This window comes from Moschus berezovskii, chromosome 12 (genome assembly GCF_049115385.1).
Source record: "Moschus berezovskii isolate FMDL1 chromosome 12, NW_MosBer_1.0, whole genome shotgun sequence".
In the NCBI taxonomy this organism is placed as follows: Eukaryota; Metazoa; Chordata; class Mammalia; order Artiodactyla; family Moschidae; genus Moschus; species Moschus berezovskii.
The window spans coordinates 81472905-81498501 of record NC_142471.1 but is presented as its reverse complement, the minus strand read 5'-3'; the positions used below and the strand labels follow the sequence as shown (position 1 = coordinate 81498501).

Genomic DNA, 25597 nt, shown 5'->3' with positions numbered 1-25597 from the left:
TGCCCACATCATGCAGCCTGCGGGATCTTAATTCCCCTACCAGGGATCAAACCCGAGCCCCTGCATTGGGAGCGCAGACTTCTAACCACTGGACCACCAGGGAAGTCCTTCATTCTACATTTATTATATGGAATTTTCTGTAAGAAATATTTATCCATTCTCACTTGTGTATTATTTATTCCATCATTAAATCAGTGAAGAATCATGGATATGTATTCTGTTCTTTAGGTTACAATCCAATACAGTCGTCATTTTTTTGCCCAGATGTGACCCACTGAGAACTCCTTCAGGTTGACTATGTCCCTTTGAGATGCTCCCATTCTCCTTTGTTCTGTTTTGAGCACTTTCTTATTTTCTGGCCTCAGACAATACTTCAGGCTAATCTTGTATTCTCCCTGTCTCAGTTGTAGAATCAGTCATTTCTCCAAACAGTCCTGGTTCGTTTCATTGGAAACAGTATTTTGAAACCAGGATGCAGGCACTGAAGATGCTCATTGCTACTCGGGCACTGTGGCTTCTAGGCTTTCTTGAAGAACTAAACTAGAAAATATATGTATATATACATCACACATCTTTATATATATAAATATTAAAATAAACTTGAATTTATGCTTAAACGTGAAACCAATACCACAAGGTTCTGTTCTGTTTTGCTTTTTTTTTTTTTCCTGTGCCACAGGGCATGGGGGAATCTTAGTTTCCTGACCAGGGATCAACCCTGTGCCTCCTGCAGTGGAACCATAGAGTCCTAACCACTGGAGGGCCAGGATATTCCACACAGGGTTCTTTTTGGTCTTTACTCTTTGCATATTTTTAACTTTTTTCTCTGACAGTGAGTAACTTAGCTCACATAAAACACAATTAATTTATATATTTGTCCAAACCTAGTAAACACATAAAGTATTGTTAGGACTGTTGGTCTGTACTATGTGAGAAACAAATTTACCAATCAGAATATAATGTTTATATAATTTTTTGCTTCAGTTTCACAGTATCCAAACAAAACACTATTTTCCAAGGTTACTTAGATCAGCTCATTTTCTTGATGAAGTTATGGCATTTGTAATACAGTTACATTTACTTGTCACAGTTTGCATCCTCTGACATCCAGGTTGATTGACATTTTTTTTTAATTTGCAGTCAGGAAAGTTTATTTTCTGTAGTATTCAGTATGGCTTGACAAATGCACAGAGTCATTATCAACCACCACAGTATTAAGAAGAACATTTATACAACCCCAAAAGCGTCACTGTGAAGCCCTCTTGAAGGCAATCTCTGCCTTTACTACTTCTGGCAAATAACTCATCTCTTTCCCATCCCCATAGTACAACACGTGGCCTTCTGGTCTGGCTTCTTTCACTAGGCAAGATGCATCTAAGACTCAGCCGTGCTGTTGTGTGAATCAGTAGTTAGTCCCTCGTCTTAGTTCCCACACCTTCCCAAGCGTATGAGGCAGGGTCACATTTCCTCAGCCTACCTGGCTGCAGTGCAGCTCACGGTCAATGCCTCACCGAAGGCAAGCTCCCCAGTATCTGCTGCCCTTTTGCCTCAGGATGTTTACTGGTATCAGGACAAGCTATTCATCAGACATGCTGGCACAGTGCAGAAGTTCAACACCCTCAAAGGCATCACTCAACTCTCAGTGGAGGAGAGTTAGTGGATCAATACCCTACTCTCCTAGTCCTTCAGTGGTTTAACCCTGAGGAGCATTCTACATATTTCTTCAAAGGTCCCAGGGGGTCTGGGTTCATATTTCCCAGTACAGTATCCAGCTTCATAATGCACATATTATTGGTTTTCCTCTCTTCTCTGAAGCTCTCTATTGCTTCAATTATGCTTCCCTGGTTCATCTCGTAAATAAACTATCTCACCCAGTCCTTGTGTCTTCTGGAACATTCTTTCCCCAGACAGCCCCATGGTTCACTCCCTCATCTACTTGAGATGTTTAATAACTATTAATCCTAAGAGAGATCTTCTCTTACCACTCTATTTTAAATTGGAAGCCTTATCTCCCTTCCTTGATTTATTTAATAGGACTTATGACCATCTAACTTATAACCACACACACACTGTGTGTGTGTGTGATTCATTTCAATTAGAATACAATTAGGCTCAACTAAGTATTTAACTGGTGGCTCAGCTGGTAAAGAATCTGCCTGCAAAGCAGGAGACCTGGATTCGATCCCTGTGTTGGGAAGATCTCCTGGAGACGGGAAACGCTACCCACTCCAGTATTCTGGTCTGGAGAATTCCATGGACTGTATAGTCCACGGGGTCACAAAGAGTTGGACCGGACTGAGAGACTTTCACTTTCACTTTAGGCTCAATTAATGCAGTGGTTTTAGTCAACTTTTTTAACTGTTGTGTCCCTAGAATATAAAATACTCTTTGCACACAGTAGGCACTCAAGAGAAATACACTGAATAAATTAATTTTTCAAGAGGTTGATTTAATTCCATATAAGAACCAACTTCCTATTTTAAAAACTCTAAAAGCTTTACTGACCTTCAAAATTGAATGACACCAAACACCAAAGGTCAAATGACTCTATCATGTATATTACACAAAATATTTCCATACTTAGCATGAAGCTTGACTGAATCCTCTGAGTTGCCTTTGAAGTCTAAGATATTATATTATAAACAATAAAAGACTATACTACAGTATAGAAATTTGGTATGGAACCAATATTATTTTTCCTTGTAATAGTTCACATGAAACCAAATCTGACAATTATACATCATGCATCTGGTTAGCCTATTTAATGATTCCAAACATAATATTACCTATACAACAAACATGGATACAGGAAAGAATTGTCTTAATCCTTTATTTTCAGTCTCATTTTCATTAGTTTTTTTTCTAAATCTTTTTATAAGAAAGGAAAGTAATTCTCGGTGTCCTTGAGCAGAAATTAAAATTTCATTCAGAATATTTTTATTACCTGGACACTGGATAAAGGACCACTCATAGTTCTTCTCTTTAGGACAAAGACTGGTATCAAGAAGCATCTCATTATTAAGCATTCCAACAAGCTTCATTGGTCCCCGGGAAGACCCTTCAACGCAGTGTCCTCTTCCAGTATTACTAGGATCGTTGCACCAGCCACACCCAGGTTGTTCCAAACATTGTCCACAGGTCCTCAATCCAGAACAATTTTGGGCTGCATGGTAGGAACATTATTAACAAATATGTTACACAACTTTATATTCAAATGGAATTGCAAGCTAATGGAAAAATAAATATGATCTGGAAAAAAGACAGTAAAGGGTCATCTATGGTTAATGTAAACATTTTTTGTAATAATAAGAAACAGCAATTACTTCAAGAGCAAATAAAGCATACATTATGAATAAAGAAGAGATGAACGGACTGGCATGGAGAAAAATGAAGTCAGCATTCACACACTTCTGAGAACTGTGCCCATGCTAGGACCTTTTGAGAACTGATGCCCGCGCCCATAGACCACACTTGCCATCGTCTGTGATGTAGAGCAATATCAGCTCTTCTTGTGCCCAGGAAGTGCCTCTAAGGAAAAACTCTGCATCTGCCTGTGAATGTCCGCTCTAAGTCATGCTTACCCACTCCCTGAGATAGCTCCTTAAGGGTCCAAGATACTACCATTTGCCTGATATGCAATGTTTAAAAGTAATCTCACTCAAAGAGCCAAACTGAATGGGAATATGGAAACTGGATACTCTGCCTCAGCAGGCAGGTTCTCTCTGACTTCCAGGGCTGCAGAATATTATCTTACTGAAGCTCAACCTTTTTTTGTTTAACTGATATGTAGACTATGAACCTCAACAAAGCCCATGAACACCATTAATGCCTTTCCCAAGGATGAACGTATTACCACCTGCCATCATATTCACAATAGTTGCTATGTGATGTTTTGAATTTTTTACTTAAAAGTCATAATACCCTGTATCAGGCTGAGGTTAACCAGTTTCACTGATTTTTTTTGCTAGAAAAGGCACATATTGTCTTGGGAATTCTTTATCCATAGAAGACAGTACATAAGCACAAAGTACCATGAATGGTCTTCTAGTCACATGCTAGAAGAACCTCAGAGAGAAGGAAAAAACAAGGCAGACTTCTGGCCATCTCAATTTCATTTTTGTTGTGGTGAACTGTGGTGTTGGAGAAGACTCTTGAGATTCCCTTGTACCGCAAGGAGATCCAACCAGTCCATTCTAAGGGAGATCGATCCTGGGTGTTCATTAGAAGGACTGATGCTAAAGCTGAAACTGCAATACTTTGGCCACCTCATGAGACGAGTTGACTCACTGGAAAAGACTCTGATGCTGGGAAGGGTTGGGGGCGGGAGGAGAAGGGGATGACCGAGATGGCTGGATGGCATCACCGACTCTGTGGACATGAGTTTGAGTGAACCCCAGGAGTTGGTGATGGACAGGGAGGCCTGGCATGCTGTGATTCATGGGGTCGCAAAGAGTCGGACACGACTGAGCGACTGAACTGAACTGAACTGAATAACTTAATTGTTACTCAGTTGTTTGATATTACTGGAAAGAGGAACGCTCCTCAGAAAGCTGCAAATAAGAACAGCATAAGCTTCTCAGCAAACAAAACAGGAACTCAATACTGTAGACCATGCAGGGATAATAGAATATTGGATTAAAGAATTCATCAATTACAGTATGATTCGTTGTTGTGAATTTTCTCAGTGCTGAGCATTTCAGGGACTAGATGTAAGAAAGTGAAGAATGACTACCATCTCCCATATTTCCTTAATAATAAATTTAAAAGGAAGAGTATTCTTTGAGTCACTGAACACAAGTGATTAATGTTAACCCTGTAGATAAATAATTCAGTGACGTGAACATACTTCTTTCTGAAAAATTTTTTCAGCAGTACACAGCGTTAAACGGCACTTCATTTAAGATATCCTTAGATAACTGAACCTTTTATATATTACCATACTCCTCCTTAGACTTTTTACTGTGAAATATTTCTCTTTTATCTGTGATTGTAGCTAGCCCACAGTACCATTGACTAGATTATTCTAATTGTCTTCCAACTTATATTGGGTTGGTATGAAACCAATGGAAAATAATGTGAAACATCAAATTAGGTATGCTAGCTTAACATTCTAATTATTTACTGTCACATGATAAACTGAAGTGAATCTTTACTAGGTCTCCTCCAGAATAAATCTAGACTTTATAGTCTATAGATATCTCTGAGGAAAATAAAATTTATTTTAGGATTCACTTTTTAAGTAAAATAATAAAATTTCTTAAAGAAGCATAATGTACAATATCCACCTGCAACTGGGGAGACCTGGGGTCGATCCCTGGGTTGGAAAAATCACCTGGAGAAGGGCCTGGCAACCCACTCCAGTATTCTTGTCTGGAGAATCGCATGAACAGAGAAGCCTAGCAGGTCCAGTCCATGGGGTCGCAAAAAGTCGGACATGACTGAGAGTTTAAGCACAGCAAGCACATTCTCAAACACAGCATACCTGCTCTGTTGCTTTTCAAACAGCTGGGTAAATCTTAGATTGAAGAATCCTTCCTTTCTTGCATTGACTGAATGACAAACTAATAATGGTCTGTTAATTAGAATTTATGCTTTAAAAATGAGCTACAAAATGTCATATTTAGAGCAACATTCTACTCTCCTATTTTTTTAGATGTGAAATTATTACAAAAGTTAATATTGGTTTAGTTCTTGCTCAAGAGTGGAGAGCAATGTGCACGCTGAAAAATTAGCAGAATATTCATTCCTTGTAGTGGTAACTAAAAAACTGAAAGACTCTAATGATTTTTATTTTCTTACAGAAAACAATAATATTTTTTGTAGGCTGTGCTATTTTGACTAAATTATGGCTAGAATGGAGACTATGTATGAGCTATAAGTAATCAAAGCAATCATTTTTTACTTTATTTTTGGCTTTTTGAAAAATTAACTTTTATTATATTCAATATGGTTTATGAGATGTGTAAGAATTTGAAAAATCAATCTGTAACAAATTATATCACCAAATGATGACTGAAGACTTCTGGTTTCCAGTCCAGCATGGAAGGAGTTTAGAAGTCACCACTCCATTGTAACAAAAAGAAAAATCAGCCACAAACTGAAAAATCAACAACTCTTCTTAGATTTATCAGACAAGTGAGATCACAGGGCAAACAACAGCATCCATAATTGGAGAGAGAACAGAATACAGAAAATCATGACTTAGTGGCATGGAAACCTCTTCAGGACCCAGTGCCGGGGTAAGATAACCTGAACTGTTAACTACTGAATTGCCGGAATCTCAGTGTGGACAGCTCTAAGGCTTCATGTCTCCAGGGGAACCCAGTTACAGGAGGAGCCCTGACATGTTTGTAAGTGTGACCTTCAGGAGCCCCAACAGGTCCTCACAGTTAATATTGAAGAAAAACCCCACTGTGCTTTTGGCAATGGGAGGGGAAAAGGAACTATTCTGAAATATGCCAGAGCACTGTTCTTAATAAGTCTGGAGAAACTGTTTAACAGAGAATAAACTGCTGGGGTTTTACCAGAGCATAACTGAACTGGTTAAAGGGAAATAACCAACTCTAGCCTGTTCCAGTCTTTCACGTGGGGAAAGAGAAATATACAACTCCAGCTCCCTCCAGCTATCCTGTACCACCTGAGACAGGGAAAAAAGAAAGAAAATAAAAACTAAAACTGGGATGGACTAGTGAAGTGAAGTTCACAGAACAGTATGGAGCCCAGGATCACCAAAAGACTGAGACCTAATCACAGGGCTGGAGCATACTGCCCCTCCCCCAGATCCTACGACTACATTACTAAAAGCCTACTTACAACAGTTTCTTTACCCATACTGCGTATCTGACTATCAAGAAAAAAACTACAAGGAATACCAAAAGGCAGAAAACACAGAAGAGACAGAGTAATAAGCGTCAGACGAGACATGGCAGGGATGTTGGAATTATCAGATCAGAAATTTAGAACAATTATGATTAATATGCTGAAGGTTCAAAAAAAATATGCTGAAGGCTCTAACAGAAAAAAGTAGACAGCATGCAAGAAGAGATGGGCAATATAAGCACAACTATGTAACTCCTAGAATACAAAAGATAAGAAAATCTAAATGACCTTGGGTCTGGTGATGATGTTTCAGTCTAACACCAAAAGCACAATTTATGAAAGAAAAAATTGATGAAGTTGACTTTGCTAAGTTTTAAATCTCTGCACTGCAGAAGAGACTGTCAAAAGAATGTAAAGACAAGCCATACAGTGGAAGAAAATATTTGCAAAAAACACTCTGATAAAGGGTTGGATTTCAAAATATATAAAGAACATTCAAAATGATAATAAGAAAACAACCAACTCAATTTTTTAAAATAGACAAGGAAGTGGGGAGGGATAAGATGGATACATGAGATTAAGGGGTACAAACTACACTGAAAAAATAGATAAGTAACAAGACTATACTCACTCTTGTATAAGTATATACAAGAAATACAGTCAGCACAGGGAAATACAGTCATTATTTCATAATAACTAATGGAGTATAAACAATAAAAACACTGAATCACTATGCTGTACACCTGAAATGAACATAATACAGTAATCAACTATACTTCAATAAAAAAAAATTTTCCATAGGCAAAAGACCTGAACAGACACCTCACCAAACAAGACATATACAGATGGCAAATATGAAAAGATGGCCCATATCATTTATGGTTAGAGAACTGAATATAGAGAACTGAATACTAAAACAATAAGACATCGTTATAAACCTAATGCTATTTTTGTTGTTTCGTTGCTAAGTCATCCGAAGCTTTATGACCTCCTCTGTATTTTGTTCCCCTTATTAGTTTAGGCCCTCGTGATTCCTCTTCTCTTCTACTGCTGATGGATGTTACAGACTACCTAAAATGGAATATGTTGTTGTTTGTTGTTTAGCTACTAAGTCATGCCTGACTCTTTTGCAATCTCATGGACTGTAGCCTGCCAGACTACTCTATCCATGGGATTTCCCAGGCAAGAAAACTGGAGGGATTTCCTTCTCCAGGGGATCTTCCCAATCTAGTGATGAAACCTGCATCTCCTGCATTGGCAGATGGATTCTTTACCACTGATCCACCAGGGAAGCCCCTATAGCCTATTGGAATGGCCAAAATCCAAAACACTGACACCTCTAAATGCTCACAAGTATGTAAAATGTGAAGAAAGAGGAACTCTTGTTCATTACTGGTGGGATTACAAAACACAGCTACTTTGAAAGACAGTTTGGTGGGTTGTTTCTCATTTACAAAGAAAATTTTCCTTCAAGTTTCATTTACTAAGAAAAAAATTTCAAATGATCACTGAAGACAACTTTCTAAAAGCAATATAAAGCTTAGACCATTTCTAATACTGTTCTATTTATAACTGTAAAAATTGTTTTAATGACTTACTACTGTCAAAGGTTTGATGAGTAACTAGAAACATATAGCACTAAAAGATAATATAAATCCATTACATATAATTCATAATAAAAAAATATAATATTAAAGGCAAAGCATGACAAAACCATTGCTCAGCAGCTGACGTTTTGAAACAGTAACACTACTGCTAAAAGCATTTGGATTTTGAGCAAGGATGTCATCTTCATTCCTAGTCTCTATTTTATTTTCTGACATTTCCTCACTGCTCAGTAAATGTTTGTTAGTTAAAAACATGGAAAATAATTAAATGTAATAGAGAAGGAGTTTGTGTTTCATAAGGAATAGGTCACTGCCAGGTAAATGCTACTTCCAAGGAACACAAGGGCTCTTTGAGGCAAGGTAAAATGCCACTCTATCCCACAAGGATGCACAGGATGTACAATTTTAAAAGTTATGGAACAAAAATAACTGTGATTAGACATCATCAGCTCAAATGAGCTATATAGAGCCACAGGGAAGGCAAATGTGACAACAGACATAACAGTGAAAGAAAAGACCTATAGAAACAGAAAGTCCAGCAGACTAGACTAACTGTTTAAGGAACAAACGGCAGAAGTAGAAAATAAGCCTCTACAACAATCAAGAAAACAAAAGAAGCAAAACATCCAAAATCAAGAGTGCCAAAGCAGGACTAAAGAATTGATCCATGCATGCCTAGCTGACAATCTCACCAACAGAAGTTATCATCATTTGGTTCATCTACGGTCAAACTGAAGTTCTTATCAGTGTTAAAACGGTTAATCATTTTTAATTTACCTTTCAAAAAAATGTAGTTTCAATCTTTGCAGTGGGATTACAAGGCTCTCAAAAATTAACTTTAAATAGATAAAAAGCTCCAGATTTTAAAAAATATAAATAAGGAAAAATATCTGAACCTCACTTAAGAAACAAAAACATGGAAAGTACAAATGAATTTAAGACATACTAAATTTTTACGAGGATCAGAATGGCAGAATGGAGGCACACCTCCCCCAAAAAACAAAACAGAAATACACCTACGAGTGGAACAATTTTCACAGAAAACCAACTGGAAACTGGCAAGAGGTCTCTTATTCAACCAAAGATGTAAGAAAAGATAAAAACACTAATTTGAAAAGATAAATGCACCCCAGTGTTTACAGCAACACTATTTACAATAGCCAAGACATGGAAACAATCAACTCAAGTGCCCATCAACAGATGACTGTCTTAAAAAGATGTCGTGTGCAAAAATAAACTCAGAATGGATTACAGACTTAAATATAAGGCCAGAAACTATAAATCCCTTAGAGGAAAACATAGGCACTACACTCTGTGACATAAACCACAGCAAGATCCTCTTTGACCCACCTCCTAGTGTAGTGAAAATAAAATAAAAAATAAACAAATGAGACCTAATTAAACAAAAAAGTTTTTGTACAGCAAAGGAAACAATAAACAAGATTAAAAGACAACCCTAAGAATGAAGAAACAATTGCACCTGACAAAGGATTAATCTCCAAAATATATAAGCAGCTCATACAGATCAATGTCAGAAAAACAAACTGCCCAATCAAAAAATGGGTAGAAGACCTGACATTTCTCCAAAGAAGACATACAGATGACATATGAATAAACATATGAAAAGATGCTCAACATCACTAATTATTAGAGAAATGCAAATCAAAACTACAATGAGGTATCACCTCATACCAGTCAGAATAGTCATCATCAAAAAAAAATCTACAAAGAACAAGTATTGGAGAGGATATGGAGAAAAGGGAATCCTCCTACACTGCTGATGGGAATGCAAACTAATGAAGCCATTATGGAGAATAGTGTGGAGATTTCTTTAAAAAGTAGGAATAAAATCTACTATATGAAACAGCAATCCCACTAATGGACATATACCCTGAGAAAGCCACAATTCCAAAAGACACATATATCTCAATGTTCATTGTAGCACTATTTGCAATAGCCAGAACATTGAAGCAACCTAGATGTCCATCTACAGATGACTGGATAAATAAGATGTGGTACATATATACAGTGGAGTACTACTCAGCCATAAAAAAGAATGAATTTGAATCAGTTCTAGTGAGGCAGATGAACCCAGAGTCCGTTATACAGAGTGAAGTAAGTCAGAAAGAGAAAAACAAATATCATATATTAACACACATATGTGGAATCTAGAAAAATGGTATTGATGAACCTATTTGCCGGGAAAGAATGTAAACACAGATGTAGAGAACAGACTTGTGGACACTGGGGGAAGGAAAGAGTGGGGCGAATGGAGAAAACAGCATCAACACATATACACTATAATGAGTAAAAGAGAGAGCTGTTGAGAAGTTACTGTATAACACAGGGAGCTCATCCTGCTGCTCTGCGATGGAGAGGGGTGGGATGGGGAAGGGGAGAGAGACTCAAGAAGCAGGTATATATGTATGATTATGGCTAATGTACGTTGTTGTACACAAAAACCAATACAACACCGTAAAGCAATTTTCCTCCAATTAAAAAATAAATTAAAAATGTGTGTGCATAGAATGGAATATTACTTATCCACAAAAAAGAATGAAATATTGCCATTTGCAGGAACATAACAGACATAGAGATTATCATAGTAAGTGAAGACAGTTAGAGAAAGACAAATATTATATATCACGTATACATAGAATCTTAAAATAATTAATCTATACACAAAACAGAAACAGAATCACAGATTTATAAAATGGACTCATGATCACTGAAGAGCAAAGGGATGGTAAGGATGGGGGACTAAATTAAGAGTACAGCATTAACAGATAAAAACTACTATACATAAAATAGATAAGCAACAGGATTTACTATATAGCACAGGAAACTATATTCAATTATCTTTTTAATAACCTATAATGGAATATAATCTGAAAAAGGAATACATATAGTAAGTGTTAGTCGCTCAGTCATGCCCGACTCTTTGCGATCCCATGGACTACAGCCCACCAGGCTCCTCCGTCCATGAGATTTTCCAGGCAAGCTTACTGGAGTAGGTTGCCATTTCCTTCTCCAGGGGAATCTTCCCAACCCAGGGATCGAACCGGGCTCTCCTGCACTGCAGGGAGATTCTTTACCAACTGAGCTACAAGCAAAGCCCCTGTATATGTGTGTGTGTATATATATATCTGAATCTACTTTTCTATACACTTGAAACTAATACAATATTGTAAATAAACTATATTACAATAAAAAACGCAAAAACAAGAGCTGTTACGATATACCCAGAAATTCCAACAACTGTTTTAAGATTTCCAATAAGAGTAAAGAGAAGAAAACAATCTATGACATTAAGGAATATTCTTAGCAAATGAAGAAAGAAAATACTCTTCAGATTAAAAGAGTCAATGAGAATCCATTTTTGAAATTCACATCAGTTACTGAAAACTGAATGAATGATACATTGCAAAATTCTGAATGCCAGGGATAAACAGAAAAGTTTTTAAAGCTCTCCCAAAAAGGGCAAAAAAAAGATGTCTTATAAAGGAAAGAATATTTGATTGGCATGGAAATTCTAACCCACAACACCAAATGCTAGATATTCTAAGGAAGGAAATATTTAGAACTCTACACCCAGGTATTTTATCATTCAAGTGAATATGAAAAAATGGAAAGATTCAAAAGGTCTACTTCGTGCTAAGTCACTTCAGTCATGTCCGACTCTGTGAATCTGTGGACTGCAGCCTGCCAGCCTCCTCTGTCCATGGAATTCTCTAGGCAATAAAACTGAAGTGAGTTGCCATGCCCTCCTCCAGGGGATCTTCTTGACCCGGGGATCAAACCTGTGTTTCTCACATCTAACCTGCATTGGCAGGAGGGCTCCTTACCTCTAGCGCCACCTGGGAAGCCCAAAAGGCTTACTAACCAACAATGTATTTGGAAAGAATTACTGAAGACTATTTTCCAGAAGATGAACAAATGAGAAAGAAAGAATGGAATATAAGAAAGATCTATGAATAGGGAAGACAACTTAGACAACTCTAAATAATTTTTAGAAAGTTCTTAAAATTTTAAGAGCTTGGAGACTTTCCAAGTACCTTTTCCGCTACCTTTTAGACTTCTTTTCATTGCGAAATATAACACACCTACAGAGAACTACATAAAGAAAAACGTGAGATTAACAAATTATTGTAAATTAATATTCTGTGCCTGCATTCAGTCTAGAAGCAGAACATTGCCTCCCTACCCTTTTCCTAATCAGCACCTCTAATCTTTCCCAGCAGCATCCACTAATCAACATTTATAAAAACCTTACCCAACAGTTCTACCTAAAAAATTCATTCCTAAATGATACAGCACAGTTTTGCCTAACTTTATCTAAATGGGTCATACATATATAATCTTTTGTGTCAGGCATCTTTAACTAAACATTGATGTTTGTGGAGAAACAAAAGCAGCAATTAAGGCAGGAGAGGCTCAGCAATGTCTCAACTCCTCACAAGTACCCAGGGCTGGTATTAAACTCCCCTGGAAAGCTGGTTCTTAGTTATAAGATGAGTTATAAGTTTTCTGTGCCAACAAGACCATTTTATGTCTGCAACAAACCCACTGCTACAGTATTGATCAAGTATATTCCTGTTCTTCATCAAAATTCCTAAAAAGGGAGAGCAACAGGGAGCTCAATACAGACATGCCCAGCCATCCCATCCCAGGAACACCTCCCTACTTGATACCAAGAGCCTGGGAGGATAAATGCACACAACAGCTGCAGCCTGCAAGTTCTAGCCTGCTGCTGCTGCTGCTAAGTCGCTTCAGTTGTGTCCGACTCTGTGCAACCCCATAGATGGCAGCCCACCAGGCTCCGCCGTCTCTGGGATTCTCCAGGCAAGAACACTGGAGTGGGTTGCCATTTCCTTCTCCAATGCGTGAAAGTGAAAAGAGAAAGTGAAGTCGCTCAGTCGTGTCCAACTAGTAGCGACCCCATGGACTGCAGCCCACCAGGCTCCTCTGTCCGTGCAATTCTCCAGGCAAGAGTACTGGAGTGACTTGCCATTGCCTTCTCTGCAAGTTCTAGCCTACGTGGTAGCAATTACCGCTTTGTCTCAACTCTTTAAGCAACAGTGGTGCCCAAAATGGAAAAAATATGGATTTGGCTAGGTCCCAAGGAGAAGAAAGGGCTTCCCAGGTGGCACTAATGGTAAAGAATCCACCCATCAATGCAGGAAACACAAGAGACTCAGGTTCAATCCCTGGATCGGGAAGATCCCCTGGAGGAGAAAATGGCAACCCACTCCAGGATTCTTGCCTGGGAAATCCCATGGACAAAGGAGTCAGGAGGGCTACACCTGGGGATCGCAAGAGTCAGACATGACTTAGCAACTAACCAACAACACAACACACCACTATTGTGATGATATGCTCATCAAAAAATGCTTAACTTGAATCTAACCATAAGGAAACAATTAGGCAAATTCAAACTAGGAAATCTGCAAAGCAACTGGTGTAAATTATTTTAAAAATCACACCTGTGAAAAAAAGAAGACACGGGAAGTGTGCTAGATTCAGTTCAGTTCAGTCGCTCAGTCATGTCCGACTCTCTGCGACCCCATGAATCACAGCACACCAGGCCTCCCTGTCCATCACCAACTCCCGGAGTTCACTCAAACTCATGTCCACAGAGTCGGTGATGCCATCCAGCCATCTCATTCTCTGTCGTCCCCTTCTCCTCCCGCCCCCAACCTTTCCCAGCATCAGAGTCTTTTCCAGTGTGTCAACTCGTCGCATGAGGTGGCCAAAGTATTGCAGTTTCAGCTTTAGCATCAGTCCTTCCAGTGAACACCCAGGATTGATCTCCTTTAGAATGGACTGGTTGGATCTCCATGCAGTACAAGGGAGTCTCAAGAGTCTTCTCCAACACCACATGCTAAAGAAACACAATGAAGCAACATATGATCCTTCTGAAGGAGCACTTTCATGAAATATTCCACTGTCTTCAATACACACTCAGAGTTTGGGGGAGCAAAAACATGGCACACTGTTAAAAGCTAAGAAAATTACTGGAATTCAAAATGACAGTATAATGTAAATCAGGGGCTTGAAGCATTAAGAGGCTTTAAAACTAGTTTTTAACGGTAAATAGCAATTTTTAATGGTAACTAGTGTAGTGTTAATCACTCAGTCATGTCCAACGCTTTGCGACCCCACAAACTGTAGCCTGCCAGGTTCCTGTGTCCATGGGATTCTCCGGGCAAGAATACTGGAGTGGATTGCGACTCCCTTCTCCAAAGGATCTTCCCGACCCAGGGACTGAACCTGAGACTCCTGCATGGCAGGCAGATGCTCTACCTTATGATTCATGGGGTCGCAAAGCGTCGGACATGACTGAGCGACTGAACTGAACTGAATGGTAACTAGCGACAGCATCTTTTGTCTTTTTTGTTTTGATTAAACTTCCTCAAACATTCAGTGTCCTGGCCCATCACGGCGGATTTATGTGGCAGCGAAACAAAAAGCGAGTCTGGAGAAACACTTACGCGCGCAGGCGGCGGTCTGCCACTCCAGACACTGCCCGTACGGGAAGGAGACGACGTAGGCGTTGGAGTCCACGCAGCGCTTGGTGCTGCTGCACCACATACACTCCATGCCGCTGCTCGTGCAGTTGGGGCACGACGTCCTCAGAGCGCAGGGCTTTTTGCAAGGCCGCGCGCTTTGATTGGGACTAACTGGAATAAATTCACACAAGACAATTGTTTTATGTATGAACTGCTTTTTTGACACAAGGATGTGAGTTTTGTTCCTTTTGTCGTTGTCTAGGGGAGGTTTCAATGAAACCAAGTGTGGGATAAAAATTAGAGTCAAAATTATATAAGGTAAAATGAGAACGAAGATGGCGTGTCAATACTTCTTAAATTTATTATCTCCTTTGAAATGTATAATATCCTGGAAAATTGTACTCCTTTACAAAGTACACAAAATCGTATAACTTAAATTTGTTTAAGAGCAATGTCATACATGACTTAGGCTTTTGTTTCTATTGGCTAGATACTATGTATGCTTATCATTATTTACTTTTCAAGCTAGCCACCCTTCTATTAATATAAACATTCCACACCTTATCAAAGCAACTAACAATACAATTTAATATAAAACCTTAACATAAAACATAATCTTTATCACACCTATTTGGATTGCTATGTTTTAAATGTTAGTAAGGATGTGGAGAAATTGTACCCTTTATACTACTTCTAGGAATGGTAAAATGGTGAAGCTTCCATAGCAAACAGTATGGCAAGTCCTCAAAAAGTTAAACACAGAATTACCATATGATACAGCAGTTCCACTTCTGGCTATATACACAAAGACATGAAAGCAGGAACCAAAACAGTTATCTGTACACCCGTGTTCACAGCATCATTATTCACTACAGTCAATAGGTAGAAGCAACAAGTATCCACCGATGTATGAAGAGGTAGGGAAAATGCGGAATATAAACACAATGGATAAATATCAGGTTTAAAAAGGAATGATATTCTGACACATACCTCAAGACGGGTGAGCTTTACAAACATTATTCTGAAAGGAAATAAACCAGTCACAAATGGACAAATACCTCATGATTCCACTTATGAGATACTTCGCAGTGGGGTTGAGGAGGGGTGAGATGGGAGTTATTGTGTAATGGATATGGAGATATAGTTTGGGAAGAAGAAAAAGTTCTGGAGATGGATAGTGTTGATAGATTAATAACAATGTGGATGTACTTAATGACACTGAACTCAACACTTAAAAATGATTTAGAAATCTCAATCATATCTCAAAACCACTGGACAAAAAAAATGCTAAAATTGTAAGTTTGACATTATGTATATATATTTCACTGTAATACAAAAAATAATATTTAAAAAGAGAAAAGAATTCAGTACTCCTTTCTCACTTAACAAAACTCCATTTCAAAGGAGGTAACAGGAATGCTTCACTTGCCAACTGAAATAGATCTATAGGATTAAAATGATTCTAAATTAGTTGTTAATCTTAACGACTAATCTTTCTTACAAAAACTATTATTATAAAACAAAACACAGTAAAAAATTAAGAACAGATTACTATATGTTATTACTAAAACATCACTATTTTAACCAAGAAATAAAGACTGTATAAAACAATACAATTCTATTACTTTTACAAGTTAACGCTGAGGTCACTAACAGTAAATGGGGAAAGTAGACAAAGATAAAATTTACATAGAACTCAGCATCATTAAAAGATGGTGAAAGTTACTTCAGGCCTAGGTAGGATAACAGGCTGGAAGGGGGTTGTGGGAAGAAGAGCTGGAAATATAAATTACATCTTTAAAGAAACATTAGTTTATAGGACTACTTACCAACAGGTTTTTCACAGACAAGGCCATCTGCCATAGATGTGCAAGGATTAGCTTTTAAGCCTGCCACTGCAGCCCGTTCTAGATACGCACAGAACCCAGAATCATTAGGTTCACCAGGAAGCCACTGTAGTGTTGTATTTGTAAATGGAGACATGTCTTCCCAGCCCCAGTAGGATATATTGATCTTGCGTAAGCCTACCCAAGGTGATACTTTCTGTAAACAACAGCAAAAGCGACATTTTTAAAAAAGTGAGATGTAAAAATCCTGTGTCACATTCCTTAGCAAACAGTTCGTTATCTTTAAAAATTACATTTTAAAATAAATCGAAGTACCTTTCTAATAACATCTAATACCAAGGAAAATTAACAATCCTAGGACATCTTGGAAAATGATGCATAATAGAACACTATGTTTAAACTATACATTTAGCGACATGACTCAGGTCATTTATTTAGCCTTTGTGAACCTCAGTTTCCTATTCTATAAAATGGGGGTATCTGATACATATAACTATCTTATGAGAATGCACACAAGCATGCTAAGTCACTTCAGTCGTGTCTGACTCTGTGCGACCCTGTGGACAACAGTCCACCAGGCTCGTCTGTCCACAGGATTCTCCAGGGAAGAATACTGGAGTGGGTTGCCATTTCCTTCTCCACTTATGAGAATAGATCATTTTAAAAAACAACATATTGTATTGCTACTGTTGTTACTGATATTTCTGCTGCAGCTGCTATTACTACTGCTACCATCAATCTAATGAGTTATGGAGTTAAGAATCTAAAGCTCAAGTGCCATTATATGCACTGTGAGAAAATAGAAAACAAAACCAGTATAAAGGCTGAGTGAAGAGTTCACAATAGGTTCACAAAAAGACAAAGAAGTGCCTCTCTCCCACATCAGACCTCTACTAGTACAGTAGGACTTAAGTGCAGTTTTAGATAAAATTAGTCATCTAATTTCATTATTAAAGAGATTAAGAAATAAATAATAAAAATCTTTGACCCTGTTGCCTAAAATTTAATTAACAAAGGTTGATAAATGCCACCAAAGTAAATATTCTTAACGCTCTCAGCAATACTTCAAAAGCAGTTTAAAAACAAAATATATTCTGTATTTATATACCTTATTTTAATCATTCCTAAAATTTAAAAGGCTATTCTAATGAGACTGACAAAATAATGATATATTCTTGTGCCAAGCTACTCTCCTTACAATCTTTTTAGATTGCAAACATATCTTTTTATTGTCTTGTTTCTGCTTAGAGTTATACATCTCTTTTTGAGATTTTAATTTTCATTTTTTGTAGCTTAATTGAGGTATAATTAACAAATGAAAATTATCCATATATAAGGTGTATAGCATATTTCTTTGGTATATGTGTTTCACATTGTAAATTATCACATCAAGGTAATTAACATTACCCATCACCTCATATAACTTTGTGTGGGGGGGGGGTAAGAACATATAAGATCTACTCTCTTAACAAATTTCAAGTATACAACATAGTATTATTAACTGCAGTCAACTGTCCTATACGCCAGATCTCTAGAACTTATTATCCTGCATAACTGAAACTTTGTATCCTCTGATCTACATCTAAACATTTCTCCTATACCCAGCCCCTGGCCACCATTATTCTACTGTTTTTATCAGCTCAACCATTTTAGATTCCACATATAAATGAGAACATCCAGTATTAGTCTAAGTCTAGCTGATGCTGAAGCTGAAACTCCAATACTTTGGCCACCTCATGCGACGAGTTGACTCACTGGAAAAGAGTCTGATGCTGGGAGGGATTGGGAGTGGGAGGAGACGGGGACGACAGAGAATGAGATGGCTGGATGGCATCACCGACTCTGTGGACATGAGTTTGAGTGAACTCCGGGAGTTGGTGATGGACAGGGAGGCCTGGCGTGCTGTGATTCATGGGGTCGCAAAGAGTCGGACATGACTGAGCGACTGAACTGAACTGAGCTTATTTTACATAGCATAAATGTGTCTCCAGGTCCATCTATATTGTTAGAAACAGAAATCCCTGATATTTTTAAGCCTGAATAAAATTATACATGTGTGTGTGTGTGTGTGTGTATATATATGTACATATATATGTTTGTATACTTTCTTTATCCATCCATGTATCCATTCATGAACACTTAAGCTGTGTCCATAACTTGGCTATTTGGAAGTGCAGATATCTCTTCAAGACAGTGATTTAATTTCCTTAGGGTATAGAGCTGGGCTTCCCTAGTGGCTCAGATGGTGAAGAATCCACCTGCAATGCGGAAGACCTCGGTTTGATCTCTGGGTTGGGAAGATCTCCTGGAGAAGGACATGGCAACCCACTCCAGTATTCTTGCTTGGAGAATCCCCATGAACAGAAGAGCCTGGAGGGCTACAGTCCATGGAGTCACAAAGAGTCAAACATGACTGAGCCACTAAGCACAGCACAGGATATATAACTAGGTGTGGCACTTTTGGATCATATGATATTTCTAATTTTGGGGGGGAAACTCCATACTGTTTTCCAAATTGACTATACCAGTTGTATTCCCACCAACAGTATATAAGGATTCCTTTTCTCCACATTGTTGCCAATATTTGTTATCTCTTGTCTTTTGGACAACAGCCTTTCTAACAAATGTGAGATGATACCACAGTTGGTTTTAATTCACACGTCCCTGATGTTCAGTGATGTTGAACTTTTTATAATACACCTGATGGCCATTTGTATTTCTTTGAAAAATATCTACTTATGTCCTTGGCCTGTTTTTTAACTGGGGTGTGTGTGCGTGCGTGTGTGTGTGTGTGTGTGTGTGTGTTGAGATGCTTGAGTGTCTTATATATTTTGGACAATAACTCTTTATTAGATACATGTTTTACAAACATTTTTTTCCATACCTCAGGTTGTCTCTTTATTTTGATGATTATTTCCTTTGCTATGCAGAAGCTTATTAGTTTGACACAATCTCATTTGCTTTTGTCTGTGCTTTTGGGCTCACATTCAAAAAAATCACTGCCCTGACCAATGTCAACAAGACTTTTCTGCATGTTTGCCTCTAGAAATTTTACAGTTTCAAGTCTTCAAGTGTAAGTCTTTATTTTGAATTGATTTTTGTATATGGAATGAGAAAAAGAATCCATTTTCATTCTTCTGCATAAGAATATCCAAAACCATTTATTGAATAGATTGTCCTCTTCCCATCTTGTATTCTTGACACCTCTGGCAATCATCAATTGATCATAAATGCATGGATTTATTTAGGGTTTTCTATTATAATGTGACTTGGTGAAGATCTTTTTATGTTCAGTCTGCTTGAGGTTCTTTGGGATTAATGGCTCTGGATGTTCATTTCCTCCTCCATTATAGGGAAGTTTCCTGTCATTATATCTTTAAATGAGCTTTCTCTGCCTTCTGGAACTCCCATAAAGCATACATTGATTCCTTACGGTCTACAATAAGTTCCCTACGTTTTCTTCACTTTTCATTCTCTTTTTTTGAACTCTAGGTAATTTCAAATGACTTGTATTTGAGCTTGCTGACTCTTTATTCTGCCTGATAAGAGTCTGCTATTGAAGTTCTATGTGGAATTATCTAGTTCAGTCATTGTGTTCTTCAGCTCCATTAATTACTCTTGGGTTCTTTTTTATGGTCTCTATGTCTTTGTTGAACCATTCAATTAACTCTTCTTTCATATACTGTTTTCCTAATATTGTTAGTCTGTTTATCTGTGTTTTCTTATAATTCATTGGGCTTCTTTCATTGATTATTTTGAATTCTTTGTCAGGCAGTTTATAGATCTCCATTTCTTTTGAGTCAGTTGTTATTGTTTAGTTGCTAAGTCATTTCCAACTCTTTACAACCCCAGGGACTTCAGCCCTCCAGTCTCCTCATATCCATGGGATTTTCTAGGCAAGAACAGTGGAGTGGGTTGCCATTTCCTTCTCCAGGGGATCTTCTCAACCGAGGAGTCAAATCCACATCTCCTGCATTGGCAAGCAGATTCTTTACTGCTGAGCCACTAGAGAAGCCCTTACCCATGCTTTACTTTGTTCTTTGGTAACATCATGTTTCCCTGGTTTCTCATGATTCCTATGGCCTTGCATTGGTGTCTGCACATGTGAAGAATCACCTCATTCCAGTCTTTACAGATTGGCTTCAGTAGGGGAAGCCTTTCTTCAGTCAGCCTATCCATGGATTCTGGCAGACTGTGTGATGGGGTCTGTGGCAAGCTTACTGTTGAAGTCCTCAAGAGGGCTGCCCTTGAGGACAGCCTAGGCCATGGGAAAGCAGGCCTAGAATTTGGATCCAGAGGACCTGTCTGGTGCCTGGGATCAGAGGGACAAGCCTGGATCCTGGGTCCACTGCAGTGGGTCTGGAGTTTAGGTCTGCATGGACAGACTCAGAACCAAGGGCTCCATAAGGGCAAGCCTGGAACTGAGGTCTGAAGGGGTCACTATGGCACAGGGGTCCACTGGAATAGGGCTGGTGGTGACTGAGTATAAAGTGGTGGGCCTGGAACCTAGTCCACATTGCCAAGCGAGCAAATTCGGTCCACAGGGGTCAGTCTGGAGCCTGGATCTGAGGGAGCCACCCAGAAGCATGGATCCACAGGGCCTACCTGGCACTGAAGCAGGTCTTGAGCCTAAGTCCACTGGGTCTAGTCTGGGGCTGGGGCAAGCTGGGCACCTGGGCCCACAGTATAGTCCTAAGGCTGCAGGGGCTAGCCTGGTGCCAGGGTCCACTGGGGCAGGCCTGGCCCTGAGTCCATGAGACAGGTGTGATACCTGTGTCCATGCGGGTAGGCTTGGTACCTGGGATCACAGGGGAGGGCCTGAAGCCTGAGTCCACTCAATGAGCCTGACCCTTGGTCTGCAGAGGCCAGCCCAAGGGAGGACGTGGATCTTAGGCTTCCTAGAGCCCAGGAATATATGGGGGCTGGCCTGGAGGATGGGTCTGTTGGCACCAGGCTTCAGTCTGAGGCCACAGGAGCCAGCTTGGCACTGGGGTGTGCCTGGCGCCTGGGTTCAACAGGGAAAATCCATGCACTGGGGTTCATTACAGCAGAGCTGGGGGGTGGGGACCACAGCAAAACCAGTGCTCAGTTCATCCTCTTTCTCCTTTTCAGAGGGTACTTCTCACTAAGCTTCACTGCACTGTGTAGGCTTAGAGGAAGGATGATGCAGGTAATGTGGAAATGTCCTTTCTACCATTTTTAATCAGTCTTTTCTTATTTCTGTGTCCCCTCTGCCATCGCTGATGCTATTACCTCTCGCCTGGAATCCTGAACTTTAGGAAAGATATTTTGTGTAGGGGTAATTTGTTAAATCAGTGTTTCTGGGAGGGAATGAGTACCAGAAATTTCCATTCGACCAAATTGCTAACATCATTCTTAAACATTCCCACTTAAATACACATAATAATATATTTATGTTCGAAGTTACCAAGTTAATAATATTATATTATAATGTGAAGTGGTTTCAAAACTCCACATCATCTTTTTTTTACATTACCAACTGTAAGGGTAGAGAAAAATACGTTCCTCCACCTGGGTCTTTGACAATATAGAAGTAAGATATCTTAATTCAGTATTTATTCTAAACATGTTGCACAAATGGTCCTTGAGAGCTTCTAAAGAACTGTTAGACCATGAAACTTATACAGTGTACAAATATAATGATTTTTACATATAAATACTCACAAACGTTTCTTAAATAAAATTAAAGCATTAATAAACATTCATTAGGGGCTTCTCAGGTTGTTCAATGATAAAGAATCCACCTGCCAAGAAAGACTCAAGTTCACTCCCTGGGTCAGGAAGACCCCCTGAGAGAAAGAGCAACCCACTCCATTATTCTTGCCTGGGAAATCCCATGGACAGAGAAGCCTGATGGGCTACAGTCTATAGGGTCGCAAGAGTCAGACACAACTTAGTGACTAAAGAACAAAAAACATTCATTAGAACAGATCTCATATCACCCAGAAGAGTACTGTACATATTATAGGTTGACAATAAATTTTGCTAAACAAGGCCAGTAGAACAGAGATAGTTATTTTCTAACATTCAGTTTTTGACACAGAGATAGTGCTTAATAAATTATGTTTTCTAATTATAAAAACACACATGCTGCTTTGTCTTGTGAGCATCATATATTTCATACATTATTCTCAATATATTTTGATAACAAAAAAGCTATAATATTTTTATAGTTCTTGATGATAACAGCAGGAATCAATCCAACATAGATATTTCAGATTAATGACTGTGCTTTACATTATAACAACTCTGCCTGTATTTCCAAACTATCTATAGTAAAGACAAGTCGTTTAAAATGAAACATTTTTCTTTAAATCGTCATGATAAGAATCTGCAAGGAAGAAGAGAAGAGCAGGAAAATAAGCAGTTGATAAAACATTTAAAGTAACTATTACCCAGTAAATGAGCTGGACAGGCATTTGAGAAACAAAAGATAAATTACTATATTACGAAAATTTAGTGCGGCACACCATAAATCACTGCAACATTTCATTAGCCATTGCCGATAACTAAATGATCATTTGACCCAGGATATCTCTTTAAAGTGCATGAATTTGTCAATCTCCATTTACAATGGAAGGGTTATCTTAAGTTTATACGACTGCAATGACTCGGGGTATAATTTACTTTCTATAACAATATGTTTAATGGAATGTCACCTTGCAGAAAATTCCACCTTTGAAATTTTGCTAAACTTCATATTTCTAATGAAACAAAACATTTATTTACAGAGAAGGAGAGTCTACAACTATTGAATCTAAGTTCATCATACATTGAAATTAATTGTTGGTCTAATCTTTATGATTTATAAACATAAGCAAGAAAAAATAAGCCAACTTAAGAAGTCTTGAAATATGAAGCTTCTAAAAAGCACTTTTTGAGATTACAATGTAAAAACTAAAAGTAACATAAACAAAGGAAAAAGCAGTTGAGTTCTAATGCCAAACACTGTGCTTGTTTGTGCTTCTGCTCAACTGCTCAGCTGTGTCCGACTCGGCAACCCCATAAACTGTAGCCTGCCAAGTTCCTCTGTTCATGGGATTATCCAAGCAAGAATACTATAGTGGGTTGCCATTTCCTTCTCCAGAGGAACTTTCTGATCCAGGCATTGAACTCATGGTCTTCTGCAGTTCCTTCACTGGCAGGCAGATTCTTTATCACTGAGCCACCTGGGAAGCCCAAAGCCAAACACAAGTACTTTTCTAAAATTCAAAGAATGTGGATCTAAGAATAAGAAGCTCTTTGTAAGTTAAATATATTCAGTAGAACTAATGTCCAAATACTCATTGATTAACTACCCCTCAATTTTGTAATGAAAACAATGAAGCTCTTGCTAATGCAAAGATGTGAATAGATATTAAATCACATTGTATGCTCCATATGACTAAAAACAAAACTTTACAAATCCTACTTTGTTACACTTTTCTAAAATATTTTTAAAAATCAATAGATCTCTCCTAGATGATACCATGTGCATCTTAACCTCAACTGTAAGGCTAGTAGCTCTCAAACAAAATAAATTGGGAGAAAAAAAACAGAGGTATTTCTCTGAATCCTTACAAATATCTTTAGGTACTGGCCAACTCCAAGTCTTGTGACAAGTAACTAGGGTATTACTCTAGGAAACTCCTTAAATTGACATTACATGTCAGATATCTATCCTCTATCTGCATATATCACCCTGTGTGCTTTACCATTGCAATTACCACACTTTGGTATAACTGAGTTTGTCTTTCTCCTCTGAAAGCTCTTTGACAACAGTGATTGGTTTTCATCTCTATATTCTCAGCAAGCAGTAGACTGCCAAGTACACTGAGGGTGCACAATAGATACATACTAAATGAATGAAGATTAGCCCATCCTTTCCAGAAAAATAGCTTCAGTTCACAAAAAAATGGTTTTATAATACAAATTGAATTATTATAGTTTTTCTTTACCTTATTAATTCAAGCATTTAATATATTTGTTTGACAGTCAAGTATCATATTTTAATGTCCATGTAAAATTTTTGAATATTTGTTAAAACTAGGGATACATTACTTTGCCAACAAAGGTCCATCTAATCAAAGTCAAGGCAATGGTTTTTCCCGTGGTCATGTATGGATGTGAGAGTTGGACTGTGAAGAAGGCTGATCGCCGAAGAATCGATGCTTTTGAACTGTGGTGTTGGAGAAGACTCTTGAGAGTCCCTTATACTGCAAGGAGATCCAACCAGTCCATTCTAAGGGAGATCAATCCTGGATGTTCATTGGAGGGACTGATGCTAAAGCTGAAACTGCAATACTTTGGCCACCTCATGCGACGAGTTGACTCACTGGAAAAGACTCTGATGCTGGGAAAGGTTGGGGGCGGGAGGAGAAGGGGACGACGGAGAATGAGATGGCTGGATGGCATCACCGACTCTGTGGACATGAGTTTGAGTGTACTCCGGGAGTTGGTGATGGACAGGGAGGCCTGGCGTGCTGTGATTCATGGGGTCGCGGAGAGTCGGACACGACTGAGCGACTGAACTGAACTGAACTGAATCAAAGCTATGGTTTTTCCAGTAGTCATGTATGGATGTGAGAGTTGAACCATAAAGAAAGCTGAGCACCAAAGAATTGATGCTTTTGAACTGTGGAGTTGGAGAAGACTCTTGAGAGTCCCTTGGACTGCAAGGAGATCCAACCAGTCCATCCTAAAGTCAATTAGTCCTGAATATTCATTGGAAGGACTGATGCTGAAGCTGAAGTTCCAACACTTTGGCCACCTGACGCGAAGAACTGACTCATTGGAAAAAACCCTCATACTGGGA

At 38.5% G+C, this 25597-nt stretch overlaps 1 protein-coding gene across 2 annotated transcripts in view; it reads right to left on the bottom strand.

Annotated features, from left to right (window-relative positions):
• Positions 1 to 25597, bottom strand: part of ATRNL1 (attractin like 1) — an 843932-nt gene that overhangs the window by 627440 nt on the left and 190895 nt on the right. For both annotated transcript variants that reach the window (XR_016038801.1, XM_055424575.2), the window contains exons 16-18: positions 16765 to 16978; positions 14918 to 15106; positions 2945 to 3163 (exon numbers count right to left, since the gene is read on the bottom strand). Coding sequence is in view for 1 of the 2 variants with exons in the window: in XM_055424575.2 (XP_055280550.2) it covers positions 2945 to 3163; positions 14918 to 15106; positions 16765 to 16978 (622 nt within the window). In the remaining variant the exon portion in view is untranslated. The remainder of the gene's footprint in view (positions 1 to 2944; positions 3164 to 14917; positions 15107 to 16764; positions 16979 to 25597) is intronic.